At 32.2% G+C, this 23,880-nt stretch overlaps 4 protein-coding genes across 8 annotated transcripts; 2 read left to right on the forward strand and 2 right to left on the reverse strand.

Annotated features, from left to right (window-relative positions):
• LOC109343686 (E3 ubiquitin-protein ligase Topors) lies at positions 232-2,988 on the forward strand. 4 transcript variants are annotated; one of them, XM_019582105.1, is made up of 5 exons: positions 232-545; positions 863-991; positions 1,106-1,226; positions 2,025-2,278; positions 2,750-2,988. In XM_019582105.1, exons 1-5 carry the CDS (start codon positions 247-249, stop codon positions 2,817-2,819), a joined length of 873 nt encoding a protein of 290 aa, XP_019437650.1. In that variant the 5' UTR covers positions 232-246; the 3' UTR covers positions 2,820-2,988. The 4 variants fall into 4 exon arrangements, with proteins under 4 accessions (XP_019437650.1, XP_019437659.1, XP_019437668.1 ...); XM_019582114.1 differs by having other exon boundaries at positions 866-991; XM_019582123.1 differs by having other exon boundaries at positions 869-991.
• LOC109343705 (probable serine/threonine-protein phosphatase 2A regulatory subunit B'' subunit TON2) lies at positions 3,366-8,871 on the reverse strand. 2 transcript variants are annotated; one of them, XM_019582151.1, is made up of 13 exons: positions 8,587-8,871; positions 8,372-8,463; positions 7,774-7,836; positions 7,582-7,680; positions 6,844-7,002; positions 6,590-6,661; positions 6,128-6,260; positions 5,355-5,419; positions 5,041-5,116; positions 4,690-4,791; positions 4,226-4,418; positions 3,538-3,818; positions 3,366-3,497 (listed from the first exon to the last, which is right to left on the reverse strand). In XM_019582151.1, the coding sequence occupies exons 1-12, from the start codon at positions 8,726-8,728 to the stop codon at positions 3,584-3,586; spliced, it is 1,431 nt and encodes a 476-aa protein (XP_019437696.1). In that variant the 5' UTR covers positions 8,729-8,871; the 3' UTR covers positions 3,366-3,497; positions 3,538-3,583. The 2 variants fall into 2 exon arrangements, with proteins under 2 accessions (XP_019437696.1, XP_019437687.1); XM_019582142.1 differs by having other exon boundaries at positions 3,366-3,818.
• On the forward strand, positions 16,421-17,819 carry LOC109341580 (ethylene-responsive transcription factor LEP-like). The gene has a single exon (XM_019579544.1). The coding sequence runs from the start codon at positions 16,525-16,527 to the stop codon at positions 17,587-17,589; it is 1,065 nt and encodes a 354-aa protein (XP_019435089.1). The 5' UTR covers positions 16,421-16,524; the 3' UTR covers positions 17,590-17,819.
• On the reverse strand, positions 19,032-23,105 carry LOC109343735 (zinc finger CCCH domain-containing protein 34-like). The gene is made up of 7 exons (XM_019582187.1): positions 22,922-23,105; positions 22,612-22,745; positions 22,314-22,379; positions 21,981-22,100; positions 21,554-21,862; positions 21,156-21,476; positions 19,032-20,092 (listed from the first exon to the last, which is right to left on the reverse strand). The coding sequence occupies exons 1-7, from the start codon at positions 22,959-22,961 to the stop codon at positions 19,691-19,693; spliced, it is 1,392 nt and encodes a 463-aa protein (XP_019437732.1). The 5' UTR covers positions 22,962-23,105; the 3' UTR covers positions 19,032-19,690.

A 23,880-nucleotide genomic window follows, 5' to 3' on the forward strand; every position in this document is an offset into this window, starting at 1 on the left:
GCTGGTGGTGTAACTATTTTTATACTGTCAGTAAATCTTTATCATTCATATTAATTTCATTGACTTTCAAATAAAAATATTACTAATTAATAATGAATAATACGCCAATAATTAAAAACTTTATAATGTTAATGAATGGATAGATTTTAACTCTATATTTAATATGGTAAAAGATAATAATACATAAAAGATGGAACCGCCATTACATATATAGTAGATTGGGGCGGAATAGTGTATTGATTGTTGATGATGGAAAGAAGAAAGAGAGAGAGGAATCTAGTGTGTGATTCGATTCGAGATCGTAATTGTCCAATATGTTTGATGAATCTACAACCTCGTTACAAACAAGTTGCGGTTCTAGCGCGTTGTTACCACGCTTACTGCACTCACTGTATTGCGCGTTGGAGTCAGCTCCGTAGAATTTGCCCTCTCTGCAATTCATTCTTCAATTCTTGGTTCTCAATCCACAACCTTTCTTCCACTACCTTCCGCAAACACTTTTTACCACCACTTCATGATACCCAATCACATTTTCCCACTACCACGTTAGTTTTTTTATTAAAGTTACTTCTTTTCATTCAATTCATAGCTACCCAATTGATTAAAACAAGGAAAATGTTAAAATTGGAACTTAGAATATATGTAAGAAATTTTGTATTGGAAAAAGATTATTTTTTTAATATTGGAGAAACAGTGGAGGAACAACAAGTTAATGTGGGTAGATTAGGAAAAATACCGTACAAAACTTTTTGAATAGGTATCCTCGCATTCGAGTCAATCCTGTCTGACCCAGAACATCCTAGCGAGCATTTTTTTCCATTCACGATCGAAACTTTAGCTAATAGAAATATTATTTGCGCAGAAGAAGAATTGTTGGTAGAAGAATAAGAAGGGTTGATAGGAGGGCATTGCAATGGCGAAGATCATTTGGTAATCCTGCTTTTGTTACTGCAGATGTTATTGCTCAGAGGAAACTAGAATGGCGTGCCAGGTAGTATGTACAATCATGTAACTTGTTTTTATGCAACTCTCTTAGAGATTCATGTTTTGGCTGTTATTGTGTCATTTATTTGGTTTATGTGTTTTTTCTTCATATTTTTTGTAGCATATACAACAATCTTGGATTGCAACCTGATCCCACAACACTAAGGTGTCTTGAGACAAGATGCAAGGGCTGCAGTCCGTGCAAATTGTTTGTTTCCATGCTGCAACGACACCCATCTCCGGTATGTATGTATTGGTAGTAGGAATGAAAATATGTGATGGCAATTTTTTTGGTGTGCAATGCATGCTGTGTCTATAGTTGCAGAGGGTTTCCAAAGTCTTCAAGGACAACTTTTTTCAGCTGTCTTTTATGGGATAAAGTGTAAGCTGTTGTGTTTAGTGAATGGTTCAAAAAGGGAGACAGTTGATGTATGCAACCTTACCTCACAAGCGAATGTTGTTTCCAAGTGTTTAGTGAATGATTAGTCGAGAGGATTTTCTATTTCGATGTGCAAAGATTCTTGAGCATTCATACTTGATGATGTTTTTTAGTTCTGGTTTTGATAATTTTGAGCCTCTTATTGGAGGATATCTTATTCTTTTCTCAAGTAAAGTTTCATTGCCTTTCCGTGTAAAAGACTAAAAGGTTCTTCAGTTTAATCAACTATGCGAATGCTCTTTCAGTTTTTGTTATTATTTATGAAGTTTTTATACACAACTTTCTCAATACTTCTACTGTTATAAGCAAGTTTTATCATTTTCTATTCCCTCACATTGTTGCAATCAGATTAGTTTCTTCTCACCCAAATTAAGCATTACTGCATTACCTGTAACTTTTGTCTTTTAGCATGCAGTTTTTCATTGTGGCTCACCTTTATATTATCCTCCTAATGATGTGAAATTGCGACTTCTGAATTTGCCTTTGTCTGAACTACACATCTTTCCTTAGCTGAAAAGGGGGCAACAAATTTGTTTAGCCATACCTATATGATTGTTTAAGAATTTTCCCATGAGAATGTTTTCATTGTTTGAACTTGCAGAATAAATCCAGAAAAGATGCTGTAAAAAGTGAAATTCTACAACGGATTGAGCCATGGATAAAGAGGGAGCTACAAGCTGTCCTTGGGGACCCAGATCCTACTGTCATTGTTCATGTGGTGACCTCACAGTTCATTGCTTGGCTAGAAGAGAAAGCTAGAATGCCATCTGGGCAGTGTGATGTTGTAGATGCCTTCATTCATCCTCTTCGTCCGTTCCTGCATGATAAAGCTAGTACCTTCTGGCATGAACTAAGGTGCTGAATTCTACTATTTATATATAGTTGAGTACTTTTCATGTGATGTAGTCACTGAATTTGTGCTGTGATCCTGTCTAATATGATTTAATGATTGAAAAGATATGATGTTATGTTGGATGTTTGTACTCCAAGGCCTAATGCATTTGAGTGCATCTGATAGCCTTTCTGTTTATGTCTTGACATTGAATACTTTATGAAAATCATTTTTTCTTTGATGATTTCAGAAATAGCATGACTGGAGCTTTTTGTTTATTTATTTAACTTAAATAGTGTTATGAAGATAAATTTGGTTTATTGCATGTTGCACCAATTTGCATCTTTTTTTGTCAATTTGCTTCTTCCATCTATATGTTTTGTGTGGAGAAATGAATAGATGATCCATCCTTTGTTTAACTGTGTTTCTTTTTCTTGTACTTATTCTCCTGATAAAATCATCTTCTGATCATTTTTCAATTGTTTTGCCACCAGCTGTTTTTCTGAGAGCTGCTACAACATGGAAACCTATGATGCAGTGGTTCAGTATAGGCATCTGGAGTGAGTGAAGCAGAAATTACTGACCAATTGCCCTCTCGGTGTTCTTTACTATATTGTAGATGTAGTGGTATAAGATATTAGAGTATCTAAGACTTCATTGTATAATATAAAAATTGTTACCCAAGGAAAGACAAATTGTAATCTATGGAAGTTACAAAAGCATGTTTCTTAAATTCCCATCCCAAATATCAAATCACAACCTCCCTAAAAATGATAGGAATTAAATACATGCACGAATAGGATAAGACTATATATATCTACATTTCTCGGACCCTAGTAAGTGAAAGACTCTATGTCATGCTAACCTTTATAAAGATTAAAATCAAATTAAAGTTTTAGACAACATAATAAATGTAAAGAGGTTAATGTAAATTTTAATGTGATTACTTCTTTTGTCAACATTATGTCATTTCAATGTGATCTAAAATTCAACCAGCCATAGTCAGTTACTGGCTGCTTACTGCTACCCAACCAACTTTAATTTCAGTTTCTCATATTAAAGCTATTGGGAATGAGAAAGTAATGAGCATCACTAGCACAGATAAACAGAACAATATTTTATGAACAATCATGACAAGCATTTTGGCTGAAATAAAATCCATGTTGGAAACACGGGCTAGAATACACTAAACTTTTATGTGTAACTTAACATTCAGATAAATATAATTGATTTCACATCTAATGGCTCAGACATGAGCAGTTACATCTTGTGAGAATTCTAAGAGGAAATGTAGCAGTTTCGTGTCAGCGAGTTCCAGAGGAGTGTGGTTATTCTTCCTCTGGTTCTTCTTCCTGGAGAAGATTTTCTCTATTGTCATGAGCCCAGAAACCGCGCACATCAATGAGCATGCTGGCTACAGTTCCACCTTGTTTGCATGCCAGTAGATCAGCCAATGTTATCTGAAGGGGATCTGTTGGCTTAACCATATCCCATACTTCATCTCTTACATCTTCAATACAAAGTTCATAGTTGCCACCCTCAATCCATTTATGGTGTACATCTCTGTTTCCAATAAATCAATCAATTTAATCACAAAATCAATTAAGCAGTTTAAGGACATCAAAGATCTATGTTAGTTCCATCTTTTTAGAAACTTGTCACTGTGTGTATTTGAGACTTGTAGGACTTGCTCAAGTACTACAAGTAGGAAACAACAGTTTTTTTCTGTAGGAAGATTGTATCAGGCAACATCCCGGCATTTGGATGACCCCCTTCTATTCTTCCAATAATTGCAAGAATTCATTACTTGTTTACAAGTTTGGAAACTCACTTGTGTAATAAATAGAATACCAATACGACATGCAAAATAAAATCAATAGGCATAGGAAACAATCAAGAAGCAAACACTAATCTAAAGATAGCGGTGAATACTAAATAAATAGTATACTAGCAGCACCATCAATGCTTACCTGAAAAGTGAGTGAATATCAGCTGTAGTAAGGAAACCCCTCCCTTGAAGATCAAGACACCGAAACAAGTATGTCAAGCCTTCTGGGGTATCTTTGTTCTCTAAAGCCAGAACAAAGTCCAGGAAACTCTCAAAATCCATCTCCCGGGAATTCCCACCACCAGTCTTTCCACGGCGAACATGTTCATCATATACTACACAAAGCACATAACAGAAAAGTAAAATGAAGGTCAAGGATGCAAGGAACGTAACATGTGACTAACCTAGTCCATTATGATGTTGCAATCCAGAAGTAAAAAACAATTTCAGAAGATAATGGACAGCATAATTATGAGCAAGCAACCATGCCTAATATTACTAATTAGAAATGGAAGGAAACCAGCATTTTGGAATACGTTGTCCATGCAAATGGTAATTATTCCTAAAATTTACACCATCACAGCTGGAGAATGGTAAACATTTTACCTCTCTCAATAAAAATCTCAGTCAGAGTCCCATCTGCATATTCTTGAAGCTCCTGCTTGCTCAATGTCCCATTTGCATCTTTATCAAGGGCAAGGAACATGTCTGCAGAAAAATTGGGGGATATAAATAAACACAAATTAACTGGAAACACATTCATCATGAAGTTCAGCCTTGTCCATGTAAACACATTTCTCAATGAGAAAATACGTGAAATAATACATAGAGCAATGTGACTTTTAGAAAGAAAAATCTCTACTCCCTACCAACACCCACGCATATATGAAAAACACACTAGATGGGTGTACAATGGACCAAGATGTAAATGAGTCTTGAAACCTAAAACCAACCTACCACATATACGTTGAGCAGAAGTCAATGAGAACCAGTTTTCAGCTTGTTCTGTGTCTGTGACTTCTTCTTCACTTTCCTGAAATAGATAACATCATACTCAACAAAGAGCCTACCAATCAGAGCTTATAAGAAGCTAGAAGCCTAGAGCAAAATATAGTTCACATGTATAATTAAAACGAAGTAAATCATGAGGTAAATGTATAAAAAGATCAGCATCAGGAGGTCCAGGACAAAAGGAAACAACCAGAGAGAGAGCAAGAACTGAATATCATGACGTGTCATTCTACATTAAGAAAGCTTCTTATAAAACCTACCTGGTGAAGCTCCATTAGTTCCTGGAGGCAATTACTAAGCAACACTTTCTTGATGCAAGCTTTTCCTGTAAGAAATAAATAATTATATAGACTTTGATAACTCAAGTGAAAAATGAAAAATATTCTAAATTAGCTCAAAATCAATTCAGGCATGTTAGCACCAATGAACACTTTTTATAATAGAAAATTTGAGTACATGAGAAGCCTTTACTCTCACAACTAACTGCCATGCCACACCTGGAAGGCTAGAACAGTGATTAACTTACACCATTTACTGCCCCTTCCTACCAACTCAACCTCAAAATACCAACTTCAATAATTTTTAATTTCCACCTCATAGCATAAAAGAATTGTGTTAATTTTGCCCTACCTCGGGGTAAATCATTATGAGTAGTAAAGTATTTACAAAATGATATGTGCTCGTGAAAGGATATAATCAATGCATGGAATCTGATATTTATATCCTTTAGAAGTGAGTCCTTCATAAGTGATAATAGCTCTTAAAACACTAATTTGTAATATGCAAGCGTACCACTGTTGCAATCAACGTAAAATTGAAGAAAAAAAACATAAGCTAATTTGTCATAAGTATTCACTAGGTTTCGTCTAAGTATTTTAAAATTTAAAAACATGTCTTTTTTTGCACATAAAAAAACAGTAGTGAAAAAACATGTCGTTGTGTAGTGAAAAAAACTCTAAATCCAAATAGAGGACAATTTGACTATAATAATGTCAGCAAAACGTAGTAGCAAAAAGATATCAGACATACAAACCTCGTCTATGAGGATCACAAAAGAAAAAGAATTTGTGTGCTGCAATACGACAATACATTTGGACAAAGGCTGCTGGCATATCACGTAATTGTGCCAAGTTGGGTATAAGACCTCGTATGTAGGCCTCCATTTCCTGACAAGGATTAGAAAAATGAGAGAGAGAGAGAGAGAGAGAAATCAAGGTTAACCTAATCATTGGATATAAGAATCTGTTCAAGTTCAGAACATGAAAAATATATGCATGCACAATAAAATAAAGGTTATATCACAATGTGTGAAACAATAGATACGACACCATACAGACAGTTGGCCCACTGATAGTTCATACTGAGAAAATTAGTTTATAGAAAAGTGCATCAAAAAAGCAATTACTTCCTATGAGTCTGTCAAAAAATAAGGTGATACTAAACTGAATGTTCAATTTTAAACAATTGGATGATTAGTAACAATAAGAATGCATACATGTGGCTGAAGGAAACCATCAGAATCCTCATCCAGCTCACTCATATCAATTCTTGCCTGTGTAAGTGAAACCTGCACAACCATAATCAGTAGGTAGCTGTCATAAACATTAGATAGATCCATCAAGGAAAAAACAAGCAAAAGAAAAATAAATCTTCAATGGAGAAAGGAAACACCAGACCAATAATATAATCGTATTTAGGAGAATTAAACAACAATACCACTGAAATTGTAAATGTTGGTAGGTGACCTACCGTACGCATCACATAAAGGTAAAAGGGCAGAATGGCAATCCTCCCCTGCTCATCTTTCTCAAACTTCATGAAGTTTGAAGGGCTAAAAAAGCGCCGACACTTGGGACCAATTTGCTCTGTACATACAGAGGCTATGTGGCAGAAGTCTTCATAATTCATCTATAAGAAACAAATTGAAATGTGCATCAGGATTGCTGCAAAAATAGAGTTAAAGCTAAAGAACCCAAGAAACAGTTCAAGGAAAATCGTAGTTCATAATAAAGAAAAATTCAAATTTTGGCAAATTTATATCATATTTTCAATTGGTTGAACAACATGAACTTGTATGACCCCATTTAACATGAAACATTGATCATGGTAAAAAGAAAAAAGTAAGTTTAATGTTTGATATGAAAAAAGATTCTTTCAGCAAAAAGTCACAATAAAACACATCAAACTCCAATAAAAGGATATACAGAGTACATTTCAAGGACCTAATACCAAATGAAGAACAGCCAGAAGCATGGAAAGTTATTAAGGATATAGTGAACCAACCAGTATTTCTCGTATGAATGCAAGTGTTTAGGTGTTCATCTTTTTTTATAACCAGTGGAGTTGAACCTGTCAAGCTCGTCTGATTTTTGTGGTGAATTTAAGTATTTATTAAACTTCACTAAGACAAATGTAGTATGACTATAATCTACATATCATAAAAATTCAAAATAACGATAAGCAAATACAGATGTGAAAGTGACACACCTTTTCGGCACCAGTGGCATCATCAATCACACAATTTTCTCTTAAGCACACCCACATTGCATCCAAATCATCAGCATTGAGTAAAAGATCTGATTGTTTCTGTTCAATGTACCATGAATGTCATCAAATGACACAGTCATGAAGTGTTTAAGCAGATAATAACAAACAAACAGATAAGCTAGAAAATTATACCTTTAGAAACCGATACTTCGCCAATCTCTGGACTCTGTGACTTATTGATCCATCTTCAGGTTTCTGAATAAAGGGATACCACTTTTCTAATTACAGATGGAGGCCTTACATGAATGTCAAAGAAATCCAATTCCCAAATTTCAAATGTAACAACAGTCAAACCTTAATTCCACTAGGTGGAAATAAAAGGTGAAGGTTGTGTTAGGGTCAAGTCAACCTAACACTTTGTTGAATCTTAAAGATATAGATCAACGACGTGAACTCTAAACTTCAAATATTTATTAAGAAATCATACTGTATAATATAATCTGTAAGCATAGACAAAATTACCTATAAAGAAAAACAGCATATCAGAGCTCTACATATCAGAGTGCAAGTATATGACAGTTATCTTATCAAATTCAAATTAAAGAAAAATAAAATAGTTGAATCTGCATCTAGTTGTGAGTTTTGTAAGGGGATTCAAAAATCGAGAGAAGACAATTAAACTAATGAAAAAGATTATATTGATACAGATAAATTGTGAGGAGAAATATAAAGCAAATTTAATCCATAATATAAATAAAAAAAATGAAGTATATTAGTTTAACATACATACCTTCTTGTAGAAACTTGGAATTGTACCGGCTTCAGCACTCTTCTTCTGTTTCTCTTTGAAAATGTCAAGCAAAATTCTCTTTGTCTCAAGCTCTGGAAAGTGAAATTTAACAAGAGATTAAAGTATTGCGTTGGTTAGGGTTTGAGAGTGAAAGTAATAAACTGAAATAACATTGAATATTATTAGTGTAATGAAAATAAAAGGGGAAAAGAGACCCATCAAGGCTTCGGAACCGAGACCAGCACCGGATCCGATGAAACGGCGAAGATTGCGAACCCACAACATGGAAGAAGCGGGAGGGATTTTGCGCTGCTGTCTATCATAGCTTTCGCCGTCGCTCCAACCACCGCTATACATCCCCCGCAACCACCGCAGATGCTCTCTCTGATTTCCTTTCACCTACAATTCACTTTTTCTATTTTTTTTTTATTTATTATTTTAGGATCCCGTTTTCATGTTGTGCTCCCGATTTAAAAAACGTACGTTGTACCAAAACAATATATGAAACAGAAACACTGAGTTGAGACTATTTTTTATGCATTTCGTCTTTTTATTAACAACAATTTTTTTAAAATATAAACAAATTCATTTCTAATGGTCAACGGGTGTTGGTTCAAGTGGTACATGTTTGATTTTCCTTAAGCAAGACCCGGTTCGAGTCTTGTGGATGGAAAAAATGCTCGTTGGGAGAGTTAGCCCCACTTCCTGTGGATTCCCGACTCGGACAGGATTGCCTCTAGTGCGAGGATACATGTGAGAAACATAATTTATTAATTTTTCATCATATCCATTGATTCTATGGACATTTATTAATTCTACTTGGTAATTAAAATCATTGAATTTCCCTAATATAATTTTAATTGAAATAAATTGTCACTTAGAGATCAAATGTATATATTGACAATGTAAAAGTTTTATACATTATTATTATACCATAATTATTCCTATTTATTTATTATTAACTTCTCAAATAATAATAGATGATTTACTAATTATATTTAAATCTTTATATTAATTATAAATATTTTTGTATTATATGAATACAATTAATTATCTTTTAACCATATGTTTACCAAAAAGACTAGATTGGGTATTTTACATGTGAGTTTAGAATTTGGGCCATGCTAGTTTTTGTTTCATGGTGAATGGACCACTAGATTTTAAGGCCATGGCCTTTTTGTTTTATGATCTACTTGCAATTCGATTCAATATATACAACAATGCTATATGTTATCATTCTATTTCACCATTTGGTTGAAGATCTATCATACTATTTAGCTCTCCCATCATAACAAAACACTCTTCTAAGGTGAATGTATTCACCTTAGATTTAATAAGGTAACCCATTAAATAATCTAAGAATATAATTAGTCTAGTCACCTGTTACAAGTTTCTTATCAAAATTTTATCATATAAAGTGTGGAATTCCTTCTCTTCATATATTCTAGGAGCTATTAAATTGATACTTCAAGTTATTTCATGTTTATAGAAGAAGAAAAAACATGAAGCAGCTCAGCTCCTTATTATAATTTTTGGCTTCAAGGCAAAATGCCACTAACAATAAACTCTTGAAATTACGGGAGCTATGTTTTAAAATTAATTCACATGAAAACGAGAGAACCTCTTTAGAATGACAAAATATGTAAAAATCATTTTTCTTTACTTAATTCAATCTGTAATTAAAACATTGTGTTGATCTAGTAGTGAAATGTCTAACTAATGTCCTATAAAAAACTAAAAGATCAATAATTTGATGTTTGGAAGTATCACTTTTTAGAAAAAGCAATTACATATCCTGAAAAAGATTAGTTACTTATACCGGAGAGATTGTTACAAAAAATTAAATTATTACATGAGAGATGCGTGTAGAATGGAATGGAATGAAGGATGAAGTGAAATCTGAGTAGTCAATCAATGAAGATCCGGTTTCACTGTTTGGATGAAGGAACAGCATTCCCACAAAATCCTGGCCGTACACACTCACCACTTTCACATTGCAAGACCAAACTCACGTCTACATATCCAACACGTACTCCTACACTACAATAACAGAGTTCAACTCCTCTCCAGTACTGGAGAAACCAGTACTGAAATATAAGGTTGAGAATTTTTTAAAGAGTTTTTATTTATTTTTAATAGAAAATAACATGTAATCAGTACTGGAGAGGATCCTTTCCACAATAATATACGTTAAATTGGCCCATTTTATTAACCACACATTATTTTATAATTTATTATGTATAACCGTATAAGATTACTATATAATTTTTCTCAATAATGATACATATTATTTTTATTGTTATTTGAGTCTTATAATTTACCCAAATTTTATGGAGATAAATTATCTCTTCAAATCAGTAAAATCTTAATATATGTCTTTTTTTTTAATTTGTCTTTATAAAAAATTGTCAAATAGTTGTGATGTTAGTGGTTAGAAGATATAATTTATATACACATGTGAAGATATATTTTATTTTCTAAGTTTATACAAACTCATAAAATATATATGCAACAAAAAATATATAATTCTTACTATTTGGACCAACTGTTATTGACTTCAAAAATAAAATAATTGTTGATTGTATATTAATAGAAGCAATAAATATACCATGAGACAAGTTTGTCTCTTGCTTTCATGTTTTCTATGAGTTGCTAGTTCAAACAATAATTGTGATTTCAAATTGGCTAACTACCGTACTGTATTTCAAGTACAATATATAATAGATAGTGGAGTTTAGTATTCTATAATGTAGTTTCTGTTTAATATAAATCAATTTAGATCATTAAATAAGATGAATAGTTGAGATCATTAAATAGGAAGAACGTTGGAAATCATTATATTCCTCAATATAAAAATTTGATTTAGATTATGTACATTAGATATGCCTTCTATCAAATTGAAAATTAAAGCACATGTTTGATTAATATACTTAATTAAAACACAAAATAAAGTAGCTCCATTGGCACAAGAATTCGTCATGATTATCGTTATTGATTCTGCATTGCTAAGAAAAATATATGAGAAAAGAAAGCAAAGGTGCAAAATCTTCATATATTAACCTTTCACCAATTATATATGCTTTTATATCCTTTGGGCTATTCCAGAGGCCAATTGAAAACTCTATTTTTTCGAATACCTATTAGTAATACATGTTTTGTTTTTAATCAACACATAATCATAGCAATAGCATTGTGTTGGTTATGAACTCAGAAAATAAAACATTTGTTATACACTTTGATTTGATTGACACACGTAGTTTGATGAAATAAGATATTATGTAGAACATTGTGACATAAAGACCATTAGTATTTCCGGTCCTAAAAAACATACTTATCTTTTCCCCTAAATTCCGGACGACCTTTAAACATTAACAAAAAAGTGTGTGCCAGTTTTGGAGAACGTGAACAATTCTCTCCTCACCACAAAACTACATACTAAAATCCATCTAATACACAAAAAGAAATAATTTTACGCTTTTTAATTTTAGTAAAATTATATAAATTCATCTTTTCACTTTTTGTATGTTCATAATAACTCAATGATACTTTATATGTATACACTCATTTTCCATTCTGCAATAGTGTAATATTTTAAACAAAAAATATGATAAGTGTAATTAACTTAAACAAAATATAATATATTGTGAAATAAATCCAAATAGTTCAAGAGACATATTAACTCTTATATTATTTAGATTTGTCTATGCAATATAATATATTTTGTTTAACTTAATTACATTCATCACTATCTTTTTGTTGAAAGTATTATACTTATCTCTTTTCTCATAGTAGTCAATATAATGTTTGTATATAAAATATGGATGATTTGTGTAAGTACAAAAAAGGGTGTGGGTTTAATTTACTCTAAATAATAACATTAATATCATAAATTTTAGTTAGTTTTTGGATTTTATATATTTTTATGAGAAGTGTGTAGAGATAAAAGTAATTTGATTTATCAGTAAAAAAATTTGTCAAAATTGAGTTGCACAAATAACAATACTATGGAATAAAAATGCGTATAATATTTAACTACAATTTTCTTTTGTCTACTTATTTTTCATATATATATATATATTTTACAAGGAAGTAAAAGGATTTTAATTATTATTTTTTATAAGATATAGCATTTATCACATATAACATACAAGCAATAGTAGCTGGACACATATCTATGTTTCTATGTGGTCTTGTTTGGCCATTATGAAGGAAACACATGTACTTTTGAGATGTCTAAAGTCTAAACTGTAAAGTACCTCGTCAAACTAGGACATCGATCACATGTCTTAAATGATATTTTACTTCATCTCTTAAGTCAATCAAAATATTATATTTTATTAATTTTTGTTTTTAAAATTTTTCTTTTATTAAATATCAATATGTGATTGATCTGAAATAGGGGACCCAACTTGAAAGGCAGTCTTTAATTTTGAGATGTGCCTTCACTAACCTTTCTTCTTTTGCAGTTCATTTTTACCTTTCATGAACATTTCTCCTCAAAATATATCAATTTTGTTTTTAGTTCTAATTATTTATTTAGATTTTCATTCTTATATATTCCAAAACTATATATTTTTAGTCATTAGTGAAACATTTAATACTTATCATATTACTTGAAGACGTAACAAATTGTGGTATAGACATATCGTGAACAAAGTTAAAACTAAAATGATAAACTAAAGTAAGAACCAAAAACTAAGAAAAAGTGGTAGAACTAAAATCAAAATTTCTCAGACATGCATTAACTAAACACATATTAAATCCATTTAAGATAACAGAAAATAAATCTCCTAGCTAATTTCTTCAATCTTCTATTTCTGTTTTTTTTCATATTCTCAATTGTCTTGGTAAACGAGAGCACTATGATACCATGCTCAATTCTATTATTTTGCTTTTTCACAATGGGACCCAAATAGAGCTAACATAGTATCTTTCTGCATCATAAAATCTTTAGTGGAAGAGTCAAGGGTCTTAGATTCAAAGTTTAATCAATTAGAAAGAAACACAATTCAATAATGAATCTTAAACAAATCTAGTTGAATATGTGTCACATCTCTCTCATTTGAATATTTTTTCACTTCCATCGCTTACAAACTATAGTGCATGGGTCCAATACAAGTTTACAAGAGCCACCATGCTATTACTAATTGTAAAATGTTGTACCATTAAAAAAATATAAGGTTCTCTTTCATAAAGTTAGCTTATATAGTTGTGAAATTTTAACTTATAACTATGATCAAGCTAGCTAATTAAAGGATATAGGATTGTAGTTAAAAGCTTATCATTTTATACCTAATTAATTGAATGGGAGTTTTTTTGACGAACTAGTAATACAAATACCGACATAATAATATGGGAAAAGATCCACTTACTTCTAAAGTTATAAAAAAACTACTCAATATCTTAACAACTTATTCTATAAAAATTTAATGGTTCAGATTTATTCATTAATTCGAATCATTAAGTTTCTATAGAATGAATGAGTAGAATATGAAATAGTTTATTTTAATTACTCTTGGAATAAGTTGATTTCTCCGTAATATATATATAAATTGATGTGATAATAAGGATATATTGTCCAGAAACTATTGAGAACTTCAATCACATAAATAAAAACTACCCAAATTAACTTTGGACAAGCTAGTTTCTAGAGCTAAATTTTTTTATTAACAATTTACCAAACAACTCTATAATTAACTTTGGACAAGCTAATTTCCATAAGCTATAATATTTTTATCAACAATTTAGCAAACATGGTTTAAGAACATGAACACGGCTAGACTAATTTGATATGATTATGCTGTTTCCAATGTTATATAGGAAAGTGATTGAAGACTAATAAATTAAAAGGAGTACAATTTTACTTTACTTGTAGGGACTAAGAATTAATAAAAATGTGCCGCACGGTGCTTTAACTTTGTGGGGCGGTTTAATCCAACTCAATTTGCAAAGTGTCCTTTATATTTTTCATTACCCTTTTGACTAAAGCCTTTTACAATTGGCTTTTGGAGATGAGAGATGGTGACCCCTTTTCACATCATTGGATTTTGTTCAAAATTGCTTAAAGGTGATTTACCTAAAAGGCATGTTTCAATGTCCTTGTGTTCCAAACCAATTAAACTTCATGAAATAATATTAAAATATTAATTTCTGTTTTTATAATTTTTTGATTGATTTAGACATCAAGTGATACATGAATGAGGACATGTAATCTCTATCCATGTTACATGGGACAAGGTAATCACTCTATGTAATTTTTTCTGCTACCCTTGACAATTATGCAGTGAGTATATTCACAAGGTTGTGTTAGTCTAAATATGAATTAATCTGTATAGGAATATAGTAAACTGTTTAACAAATTTTCTTTTAATGTGCTCCTTCATGTGAAAATACAAACATAATCCATATAATAATAAGTTTTAACATTAGAAGAAATTTTACTCTCACTTTTATCTAAGAGGGTTAGTTCTAAGAGTGAGAAGTTGCTTAACACTTAAATGCAATCATAACCAAGCACTTTATATTTCTCAAAGGCTAAGACCATAGTCAACTAATATGATCAGTTTAGCACAAATAAAAATTCTACAATTGATTACATTAAAATTTCTATAATTGATACCTGAATCTTATGCCTAGATGAACAAAATAAAAAAAAATTGTATAGTGGACCCTATAAAAGGGAGGTTTTCATTTTTGTACTCCATTGTGGGGTCATCTCTAAAATTCTTGACAATTTTTGTGTGTGGTTTGAGATAATTTTAACTGCTCCCTTTGAAAATGATGAAGCAAACAAGAGTTTCTTATGTAATTAGTTGATTCTTTTGCATAAAATGCGGATTCACATGTGCATAATAGATGCAGCTACTTAATGTCATGGTAAGATGAGAAAATGAAATATACACCGACAGTAAAAGTTTTTTACACTATTACTGTATCATTCAACATTTATTTTCAAACATAATTGATTTTTCAACAAAATAAATATAAATGAATGATGAATAATACACTGACTGTTTATAATTTTTTACACTATCAATATTATAGTAAGATTAATACCTCTTAATTCAAATGTTTGAGACTCTCAAGGAGTATGCTGACAAAACCATGTAGTTGTTTTCCTTTTGTGGTTTTGTATGTGATTGATTCCACTATAATAACATTGATTTCATTTCTACCAATCATTTATATGTATTACCTCATAAACATATCTTAATTAGGTCAATATCTATTAGGCCTATACCAAAAATAAAGGTAAAGAATTTGTTACATTTGTTAATACATGCATAAAAAATAACAATTTTTGGTGCATAAGTGTGTCTTTTATTCATTACTACTTTTCCTTGCATCGGAAAGAAGCTTCCGAGGTCAATTTCAGGTATTTAATTCACAAGCCTAACCAATATAAACATAGATTTGTTGTCTCAAATCATGTCCCGTGTATTATTCTGTACAATAATAATGAAGTAAAAACATCAACAATAATAAAGACTTATATTTTTTAGCTAACCTGACATGTTTTCATTAGCACATGATAATATAAGAGACAAGATTTGACAATAAAGTGGTTTATCTATACACTTTAATTTTATGAATGATTATCAAATCCCAACACCTTACATGGACCTGATGTAACAATTAGGTGACTAAGTTTTAGTACATTACTCACTGTGTTCTAATGGTAAAGTAAACATATAAAATTTTCCAAGTTATTAAACCAATGTTTGTGCTTATTACTAGGATACATAAACCACATCTTAGATTGTCATTGGAACTAGAAGGAAAGTGACTGTTGCAAAGAAATAAAAACTCAAGAGTGTAGTTCATAGAGGCCTATTTAAAGTACTTGACAAGTGAATGGAATCTTTATTTTCACTGTTTAACTTAACTCTAAAGTAAATGAGATAAAGAAGTAGAGATATAATAGAAATAAGAAAGAGAAAGGATTTAAAAAGTGAGTGAAAAGGGAAGTATAGTTTTCCAAAGAATTTCATCATTCACAAGTCACAGTCTTTAAAAGACTTCACACATTCATTCATTCATTCATCATAACATAACTTTCCACTGCTCTTATTACCTTCTGTTCTTTGTGTTCTCTCTTCAGTTACTTCACACTATTTAACTTCACTTATCTACCTCACATTTTCTTTGCCATTATGTCATCTACCTCTAGAACCACTTCAAGTGCATCATCATTCAAAGGATCATATGAACCAAACAAAACTGAGATATGCTCATCACTTATTCTTCAAAGAAACACATGCCCTTCTGGTGAGAGAAGAGGGAGAAGAAAACAATCAGAACCAGGAAGGTTTCTTGGAGTTAGGAGGCGCCCATGGGGTAGATATGCTGCTGAAATAAGAGACCCTACAACAAAAGAGAGGCATTGGCTTGGTACATTTGACACTGCTCAAGAAGCTGCTCTTGCTTATGATAGAGCTGCTCTTTCCATGAAAGGAAACCAAGCAAGAACTAACTTTGTTTACTCAGATAATATCAACTTTCACACTCTTGTTACTTCTCCAATGGATCTTCAAGTTCAACCTCTCTTGCCACCTTCACAGGTTCTTAGTACTAATGCTCAAACCAAACAACAAACCAATCAAAACACCATCTCTCATCACACTGAAAACCCTTCATTGAACAATGACTATATGTGTGTTGCTGAAACTGGTTATGGTTCAGTTCAGGATGATAATTTCTTCTTTTCAAATGACTCTAAGTCTGGTTATCTTGAATGCATTGTTCCTGATAATTGTTTTAGACCTAGTTCTGGTTCCATTACCAACAGTTCAAACTCAAGAAATAGTATTTCAAGTGCTCCATGTGATGATCAAAAGGTAAGTTCATTTAACAACACAAGCTCCATTGAGAGTGATGAGTTACTTCTTGATCACATGACTAGTTCATTCTATCAAGAAGCCTCTTATAGCATGTCAGAATTTTCTTATCCAAGTGAAGTTATTAGTCAAGGATCATGGGATTGGAATTCAAGTGAACTTTCACTTATATTTGACAACAACAATAACAATAACAATAACAACACATTAAGGGTTGACCAAGATGTGTGCATGGATCATACTACATTGTACAATGAGTATGAGTATCCCATTACTGACACTAGTCCAAGCTATGGGCTAATGAATCAAACTGCATCTTCAACAACTACTTGTTTTCCACCCTTTGGGGATGTAGACTTGGGTTACCATCCACTCTTCTGAGAAGTGCATTTATCAAAGGAGTATGTGTATGTGTGTGTGTGTTGAAATGTCTTAGCTTTAACTTTTGTGTACTTGCATGCACTTGTACGTTTGTTTTTAAGTCTTGTAACTTGGGTCTAGCAAGTCTTTTATCTACTTCTAAATTGCACACATGGTGTGTGCTCTTTTTGGTTCAAAAAGTTCAACTAGACTAATACTATCTCTCACTTTCAAATCAAGGGAAAGTCATTATTATGGATATATATGGTTTATTAATATCTATACATAGATGTAATGCATATTGATAGCATGATTATATGCTTCTTTTCTGCTAGTTGTCTAAAGTTATGGATACAAAAAAGACACAAGCATTCAACAAATAGCATAGCATAGGTTCACAGAAAGATATAGTGAAGCCAATAACCCGCGATTCTCTAATCTATTGCTTGCACTGCACTACATTCCCTTTTGCTCACTATTCATTGATTAGATTAGATATATATGTTTTCTTTTTTTACTTTACCTTCTCACTTTTATAATATAAAAAACAAGCTTGAATATTTTTTCTTGTCAAATCATTACCTTCTTATTATACTCTATTAACCAACTCAACATTATTTTTGAAGCTCTCTACATAAATAACTAATTTCTCCATTTCAACAAGCATTATTCTTAGAGATTAAATATTGACGGATAATATTATATTGTCTAGGAATCGAAGGGTCTTTAAATCATTAAATCAATATCTTATTATTAACTCAATACTATAATAGTAAACATATTTTCTCAAATGCTAAAAATGACCCGGCATAAATCCCAATACGGTATTTATTATATATATATATATATATATATATATATATATATTCGAACAATTAGTTATTTTCCCCTTTTATGATATATTTGTGAGTTGATTATTAGAGATTTATGGAGGAAAGAGAATGGCTTGAAGCTAAAAAATATACTTGTTAAATTACTCTTTTTTTCTATTCTTTACCTTTCACCAAGCTAACATTTCTATTCTACTCCAATGTGATTTCCTGAGCAAGCATATATGCCTAGTGTCAACTACATGGTGCAAGCATACAATTGGAGACAGAAGCTTAACTCTTAAAAAATATCTATGCTCATGCTGAAGCAATATATCATTGTTAGTTACTTAGTAGTGGGGCAAGCATGCATCCCAAATCCTATTTGAGAGAAGAATGATATCATAAAAAGCTCAATTATTTTAAGTTAAATGGCCTGTAGTTTGCTAAGAAATATTCCATCTGCTACTTTTATAACACTATTTCGAGTTTTTGTTTTGGTCCTATTGATAAGATCATTTTTAAAATTCTATTTACAATAAATATATTTGTTATCAAAATATTTTCTTTACTCAAATAATTTGAGTCGAAAGAGCAAATAATTTAACTTTTATTAATAATAGAGGTTGATTGGAAATAATGGGGATGACACAAAAGTAAATAATCGCCAAGAACTCATCTAATCTCACAGGAAGCTGAGTTACGGAAACAAATTGAAAATGAGAAAAGTTTATTACACATTCAAATGAGTTAATTTAAATGTGTTTCTTCATGTACTATTCTGTAATAAATTTAAGTACTTACTGAAGCATTTGACTAGTCACAACATCATTTTAAAAATATAGCAATGTGAAGCCTCATTGTGCCTAAACATCACATATCTTCAGAGTAAACCCAAGGTCAAAATTAGAAAAGTGCCCCCAGAATAAAAAAAAGGTTTTGTAGTGAAGAGATATAAAGCCAAGGTCAAGAATTTCCTCATCAAAAAAGATTGAAGTAATCACAACTCTAGAAATTGGTGATGTGGGGATGGACATGTGCATAATCAACTTACAGATTATTTTGAAGTTATTCAAAAGCAAGGTGGATGTATGGGTTGCTAAAATTCTCAGGGTTGACCATGGTTTATTCAAGACCAAAGGGATGGCCACAAAAAGATTGTGTGAACACCGATAATTGGTTTGCCCTTTGCTATAACTGAAATGCGGAACTAGGATGACGGAAAAATGAAATCTATTTGAAGACCTCCTTGAATAATCATGCCTGGTTAAAATTGAGATAAGGGGTGATAATGAGGAACGGATTTACATTGCTTAGCTTGAGGTGTAAGAGACAGTGGTACTATTGGTGGCATCGATAGTTGCTAAAGAACTTGAATTCTGAACAGATGGTTGGGTGCCTGAATGAGAAATTGGTCCACCCGTTGACGAGGTCAAGCCAACTGATCCAGTTGATGTGCTCATTGATGAAGACATTCTGGATGAAGCAGGCTCATTGCTGGATCCTGAGACAAGTTCAGGCCGTAACTCTGATGATGAAGATGACGGAGCAAGAGCACCAAAGGAGGAACCCACAGGATAGGGTGCAACTGGCATGTCAGCAAGGGAAGAAGCAGAAGGACTATAACTCAGTGATCCCATAGGATGATCAAATTTGCATGCAGGACCAAACTTACAAACTCCGTGTTGGGTATAATGAGTGCAAACTGATGCCCCCTGGTTATCAAACACAAACATTGGGTGCTTGACAATTAAGAATCTAAGAAAGCAATCAAATAAATTTTTTTCTTCAAAAAAGAATTCAACTGAATAGACAAACTCAATGTTGCAGTGATACTTCTTTAAAAAACTGAAGTCATAAATGAAATTAAAGCAACTAAAATACTTGCCTATTCTTGTTCCTAGCACCATCGAAGATTAATAAAGAAAACAACAATGCCATGAAAGATGCATTAAGGTGAACTAAACTATTATGAAAATAATAACACAATGAAAAGGGACCTGGAAAGCACACTTACAAAAACTAAATAAGGCATACAATAATGACCATTGAAAAAGAAATATGAACACAAAATGAAAGTATGAAACTAGGTAGATGATTGTTAAAAATATTGATAAAAGGACATCTCTAAGCTTTCTGTTAACTGAAGATGTGCTCCAGAAGATGTGGGGATATGTCTTACAAAAAATAGAAGTTACAAAAAGTTTCAACTGTTCAAGTATTAATAGTATACAGTATTCCATGTTTTGGCAAAGAACATATCCATAGCAAAATATTTGAAAGAAGAGTTTAATTACAGAATTTCCCATTACAAACAACCCACTATTTTTACAGATTCCTAGTGAGATCACCCAAAAGGTCAGTCAAACAGGTTTTAAATATTGTACATGCATGGTATAACCCAACATGAATTAATGATACGTGAAAATAGAAAGATAGAGATCACCATCCTAGAAAAGAGTTATCTTAAATAAGAATAAAGCACAAGAACAAAGAAAAATGGCTCCAGCGCTGATCTATTGTTAGTAATGATTTGAAAACTAAACTTTAAGTTCAGAAAAGCAAGGAATCCTACATAAAAAATGCAAGCAAAAAGATAACAAGCCAATTTTTTTGCCAGAAAAATATCATATACCAATTGTGTTATTCCTCAGAGTTAACCATTTTAATCACCAATCACTATAAGAGTTTGAGTAAGAAAGAGATGCATCATGGATATATAATTCATAACCCAGCATGAGGCATCACAGTACAAAGGAGTTGAAAGGTAATCATTACCGGGCGCAACGGAAGACCCATAGGACTAAGGATCACATTCGCTTTTGAAGCACTCATATCTGCTGGATGATGATATCTACATGATGGACCAAATTTACAATCCCCTGTTTTAAGGTAATACTGACATTCAGGTTGATCAGGCCTTTCTGGCAATGAGTTCTCCTTCTGACTACTGCCAGAAGGACCAATTAAGGAACCAGAAGGCTGATAAGGCCCAGCATATGCAGTTTGTGGTGAAGGGAGCTGCATTATCCCATAAAATTGTGTTGAACCAACATTAGATAGAGTAGTAGAAGGAAATACTGGGCTTGTCGCAGGATCCTGCACCAAGTACTCAACAGCTTCAATGAATGCAGATATAACTTGAGTAAGCAGTGAAAAAGAAATGATAAGCCTACCTGATAAGGACCCCAGCCAGAAAAAGGAACCATGGTAGGGGACACTACTATAGGCCCATAGGGGCCCTGAACTAGTGAGCCAGATAGCAAAGGTGGTCTTGCAACCACTACACCGTATTGTTGTGATGAGGAACCAGAAGGGGGCTGTACATTTGGATATAATGGGGAAGGTACAGGCATAGGTGAAAGTGGGGGAACTGGTGGTGGCGCTGTAATTTGGACGCCCACTGGCTGTGGATGATGGAATTTACAGGTGGTACCAAACTTGCATTGTCCCGTTTTCACATAATAGGAACACTCTTTCTCACCCTGTTATTATTTACAATAAACCAAATTCAGAGCAAGCTTTAGTTATGACTAAAAAATGTGATCCTAGCATTCACAAAGCATGCATGAATTTATGCAATAAATATAAAGTGATACGAACCGTTCGCAATGGATATCCATAATAATTTAGTGACACAGGGGCAGCAATGCCTGCTTCCTGCCTGGTATGGTGGTACTTGCAGGAAGAACCAAATTTGCATGATCCCGTCCTCATATAATACTGCGGTTTAAGTAAAAGCATATATAATCAGGACAAAAGGAATGTCACCAAACTTTAAGGACACAAGAAAACAAAACAAAAGTGAACTTCAGTCCAGCCTTAGCTTGACATATATACAAAAAACGATTCAACGCATACAATGTCAATTGTCAAAGGTAATTAATCATTCTATGCATGTTCAGCATAGAAGTTTAATAGTAGATTATTACGCACTTGGCACACATGCTGACCAACTCGTTCCGGATGCTCCCCTGATCCAGACCTTGCAGCTCCAGTAACCTAATCAGCACATAACAGACATACATAGTTACCCCAAAATTATGAAAAATTCAATCAGAGTGTCCAATGTAGACAATTAGACATCTTAATTAAGTGATATTAGTTGACAATACAAGTAAAACTCAATTCAATCCATTAATAAAGAGAGCATTCTAATTCTGCAAGGTTAACACAAATAAACTGAAAACATACAAGATCAACACAATAGAGGAATGAGAAACAAGAAACTTACTACTCGAGCGCGATCACGAGGATGATTGAAGCGACATCGAGAGGCATAGCCACAAAATCCGTTCTTAAGAAAGTAGATACAATCAGCCTCACCGGGTCGCTGAGGGTACGATCCACTACCTTGCCATGATGACTCTGCATTTTCAAAATTCAACTCAATATCGTAAAACACTTAATCATAAAATCTATATAATATGGATCAAACCGAAACACAAAGACACACTTCATTAATAGTTATAGTAACTTCAAATTCTCACCAATTTAGAAAATAATAAATAAATAAAAAAGCAGAGGGAAAATGATAGAATGACCTTGGTATCCCTCGTCGCTGGAGCGTCCGTACCGTTCCATTGTACGGACGAAAACGGAGAAAGTAGAATCTACAAAATTCAAACGCAGAATGAGAGATTCCGATCAGAACAAGAGTGATGAAGAAGTTTCTCTCTCTCTCTCTCTTTCTACTACTACTGCTTCTACTCTATTATTACAGTTTCTATTCGTTTGTTTCTATTTTCATTATGTTTCTTTTTTCCTTTCACGAACACACCTTTTAATTCCTCTCTCTCTCTCACTTTCTTGCTTTATTTATTATTTCTTTATGTACCCTCCAAAAATATCAAAGTAAACTAATCCCAAGTAATAATGTGTTAATATAGTAATTTTGATTAAGAAATTAAATGTTCAATTTATATTAGTAATATTTATTAGAAAATATAGTCATATACATTGAAATAGGTTAATTCTTTACTAAAAAAAAAAGTAAGAAATATCTTTAATTAGACCAAAAAAACTAATCTCCACTACATTATGTTTTCATTGTAATTCTATGAGAAAATAACATCCTTTGCATTTATAGCATAAAAATTCTAATCAATAAGGCATTGGTAAAGTAATGTAAGATTTTATTATATTTTTAATATTGAGTATTTGATTCATATGAACGACACTTGTTGGGAGGAGCAATCACGAATTCCAAAAGAAACTATTTCCTTATCCAAAAAGATACATTTGATAGTAAAAAATAATAGCATGATTTGTAAATAAAAAAGAATGGTAAATGATATTTAACATGCATAAAATAATATTGATTGCATCTCAATTAAATTAAAAATTTTATTAAAAAAGAGTTAACATTGGAAATTTGTAAAAAGGAGGATGATTTTTAGAGATTCACAAGTTAAGAGTTAAAAAGAGTAATCATTGGAAATTTGTCGGCGTAAGATTTTGGTCCATAAAGACAACGGTCCTATTCTTAAGTATACTTAAAAAT

The sequence above is a fragment of the Lupinus angustifolius genome, chromosome LG01 (genome assembly GCF_001865875.1).
Source record: "Lupinus angustifolius cultivar Tanjil chromosome LG01, LupAngTanjil_v1.0, whole genome shotgun sequence".
NCBI lineage: Eukaryota > Viridiplantae > Streptophyta > Magnoliopsida > Fabales > Fabaceae > Lupinus > Lupinus angustifolius.

Excerpts from the sequence above, each read along its gene's own strand:
- LOC109343686 (XM_019582105.1), top strand. The coding sequence starts at position 247 with ATGATGGAAAGAAGAAAGAGAGAGAGGAATCTAGTGTGTGATTCGATT. Across the intron at positions 546-862 it reads TCACATTTTCCCACTACCAC|AAGAAGAATTGTTGGTAGAA; the intron begins GTTAGTTTTTTT and ends TTATTTGCGCAG. Across the intron at positions 992-1,105 it reads AAACTAGAATGGCGTGCCAG|CATATACAACAATCTTGGAT; the intron begins GTAGTATGTACA and ends TATTTTTTGTAG.
- LOC109343705 (XM_019582151.1), bottom strand. The coding sequence starts at position 8,728 with ATGTATAGCGGTGGTTGGAGCGACGGCGAAAGCTATGATAGACAGCAG. Across the intron at positions 7,003-7,581 it reads ATGCCACTGGTGCCGAAAAG|ATGAATTATGAAGACTTCTG; the intron begins GTGTGTCACTTT and ends TGTTTCTTATAG. Across the intron at positions 6,662-6,843 it reads ACCTTTATGTGATGCGTACG|GTTTCACTTACACAGGCAAG; the intron begins GTAGGTCACCTA and ends ATGGTTGTGCAG.
- LOC109341580 (XM_019579544.1), top strand. The coding sequence starts at position 16,525 with ATGTCATCTACCTCTAGAACCACTTCAAGTGCATCATCATTCAAAGGA.
- LOC109343735 (XM_019582187.1), bottom strand. The coding sequence starts at position 22,961 with ATGGAACGGTACGGACGCTCCAGCGACGAGGGATACCAAG. Across the intron at positions 22,746-22,921 it reads CAGCGACGAGGGATACCAAG|AGTCATCATGGCAAGGTAGT; the intron begins GTCATTCTATCA and ends TTGAAAATGCAG. Across the intron at positions 21,477-21,553 it reads CTGGCTGGGGTCCTTATCAG|GATCCTGCGACAAGCCCAGT; the intron begins GTAGGCTTATCA and ends TACTTGGTGCAG.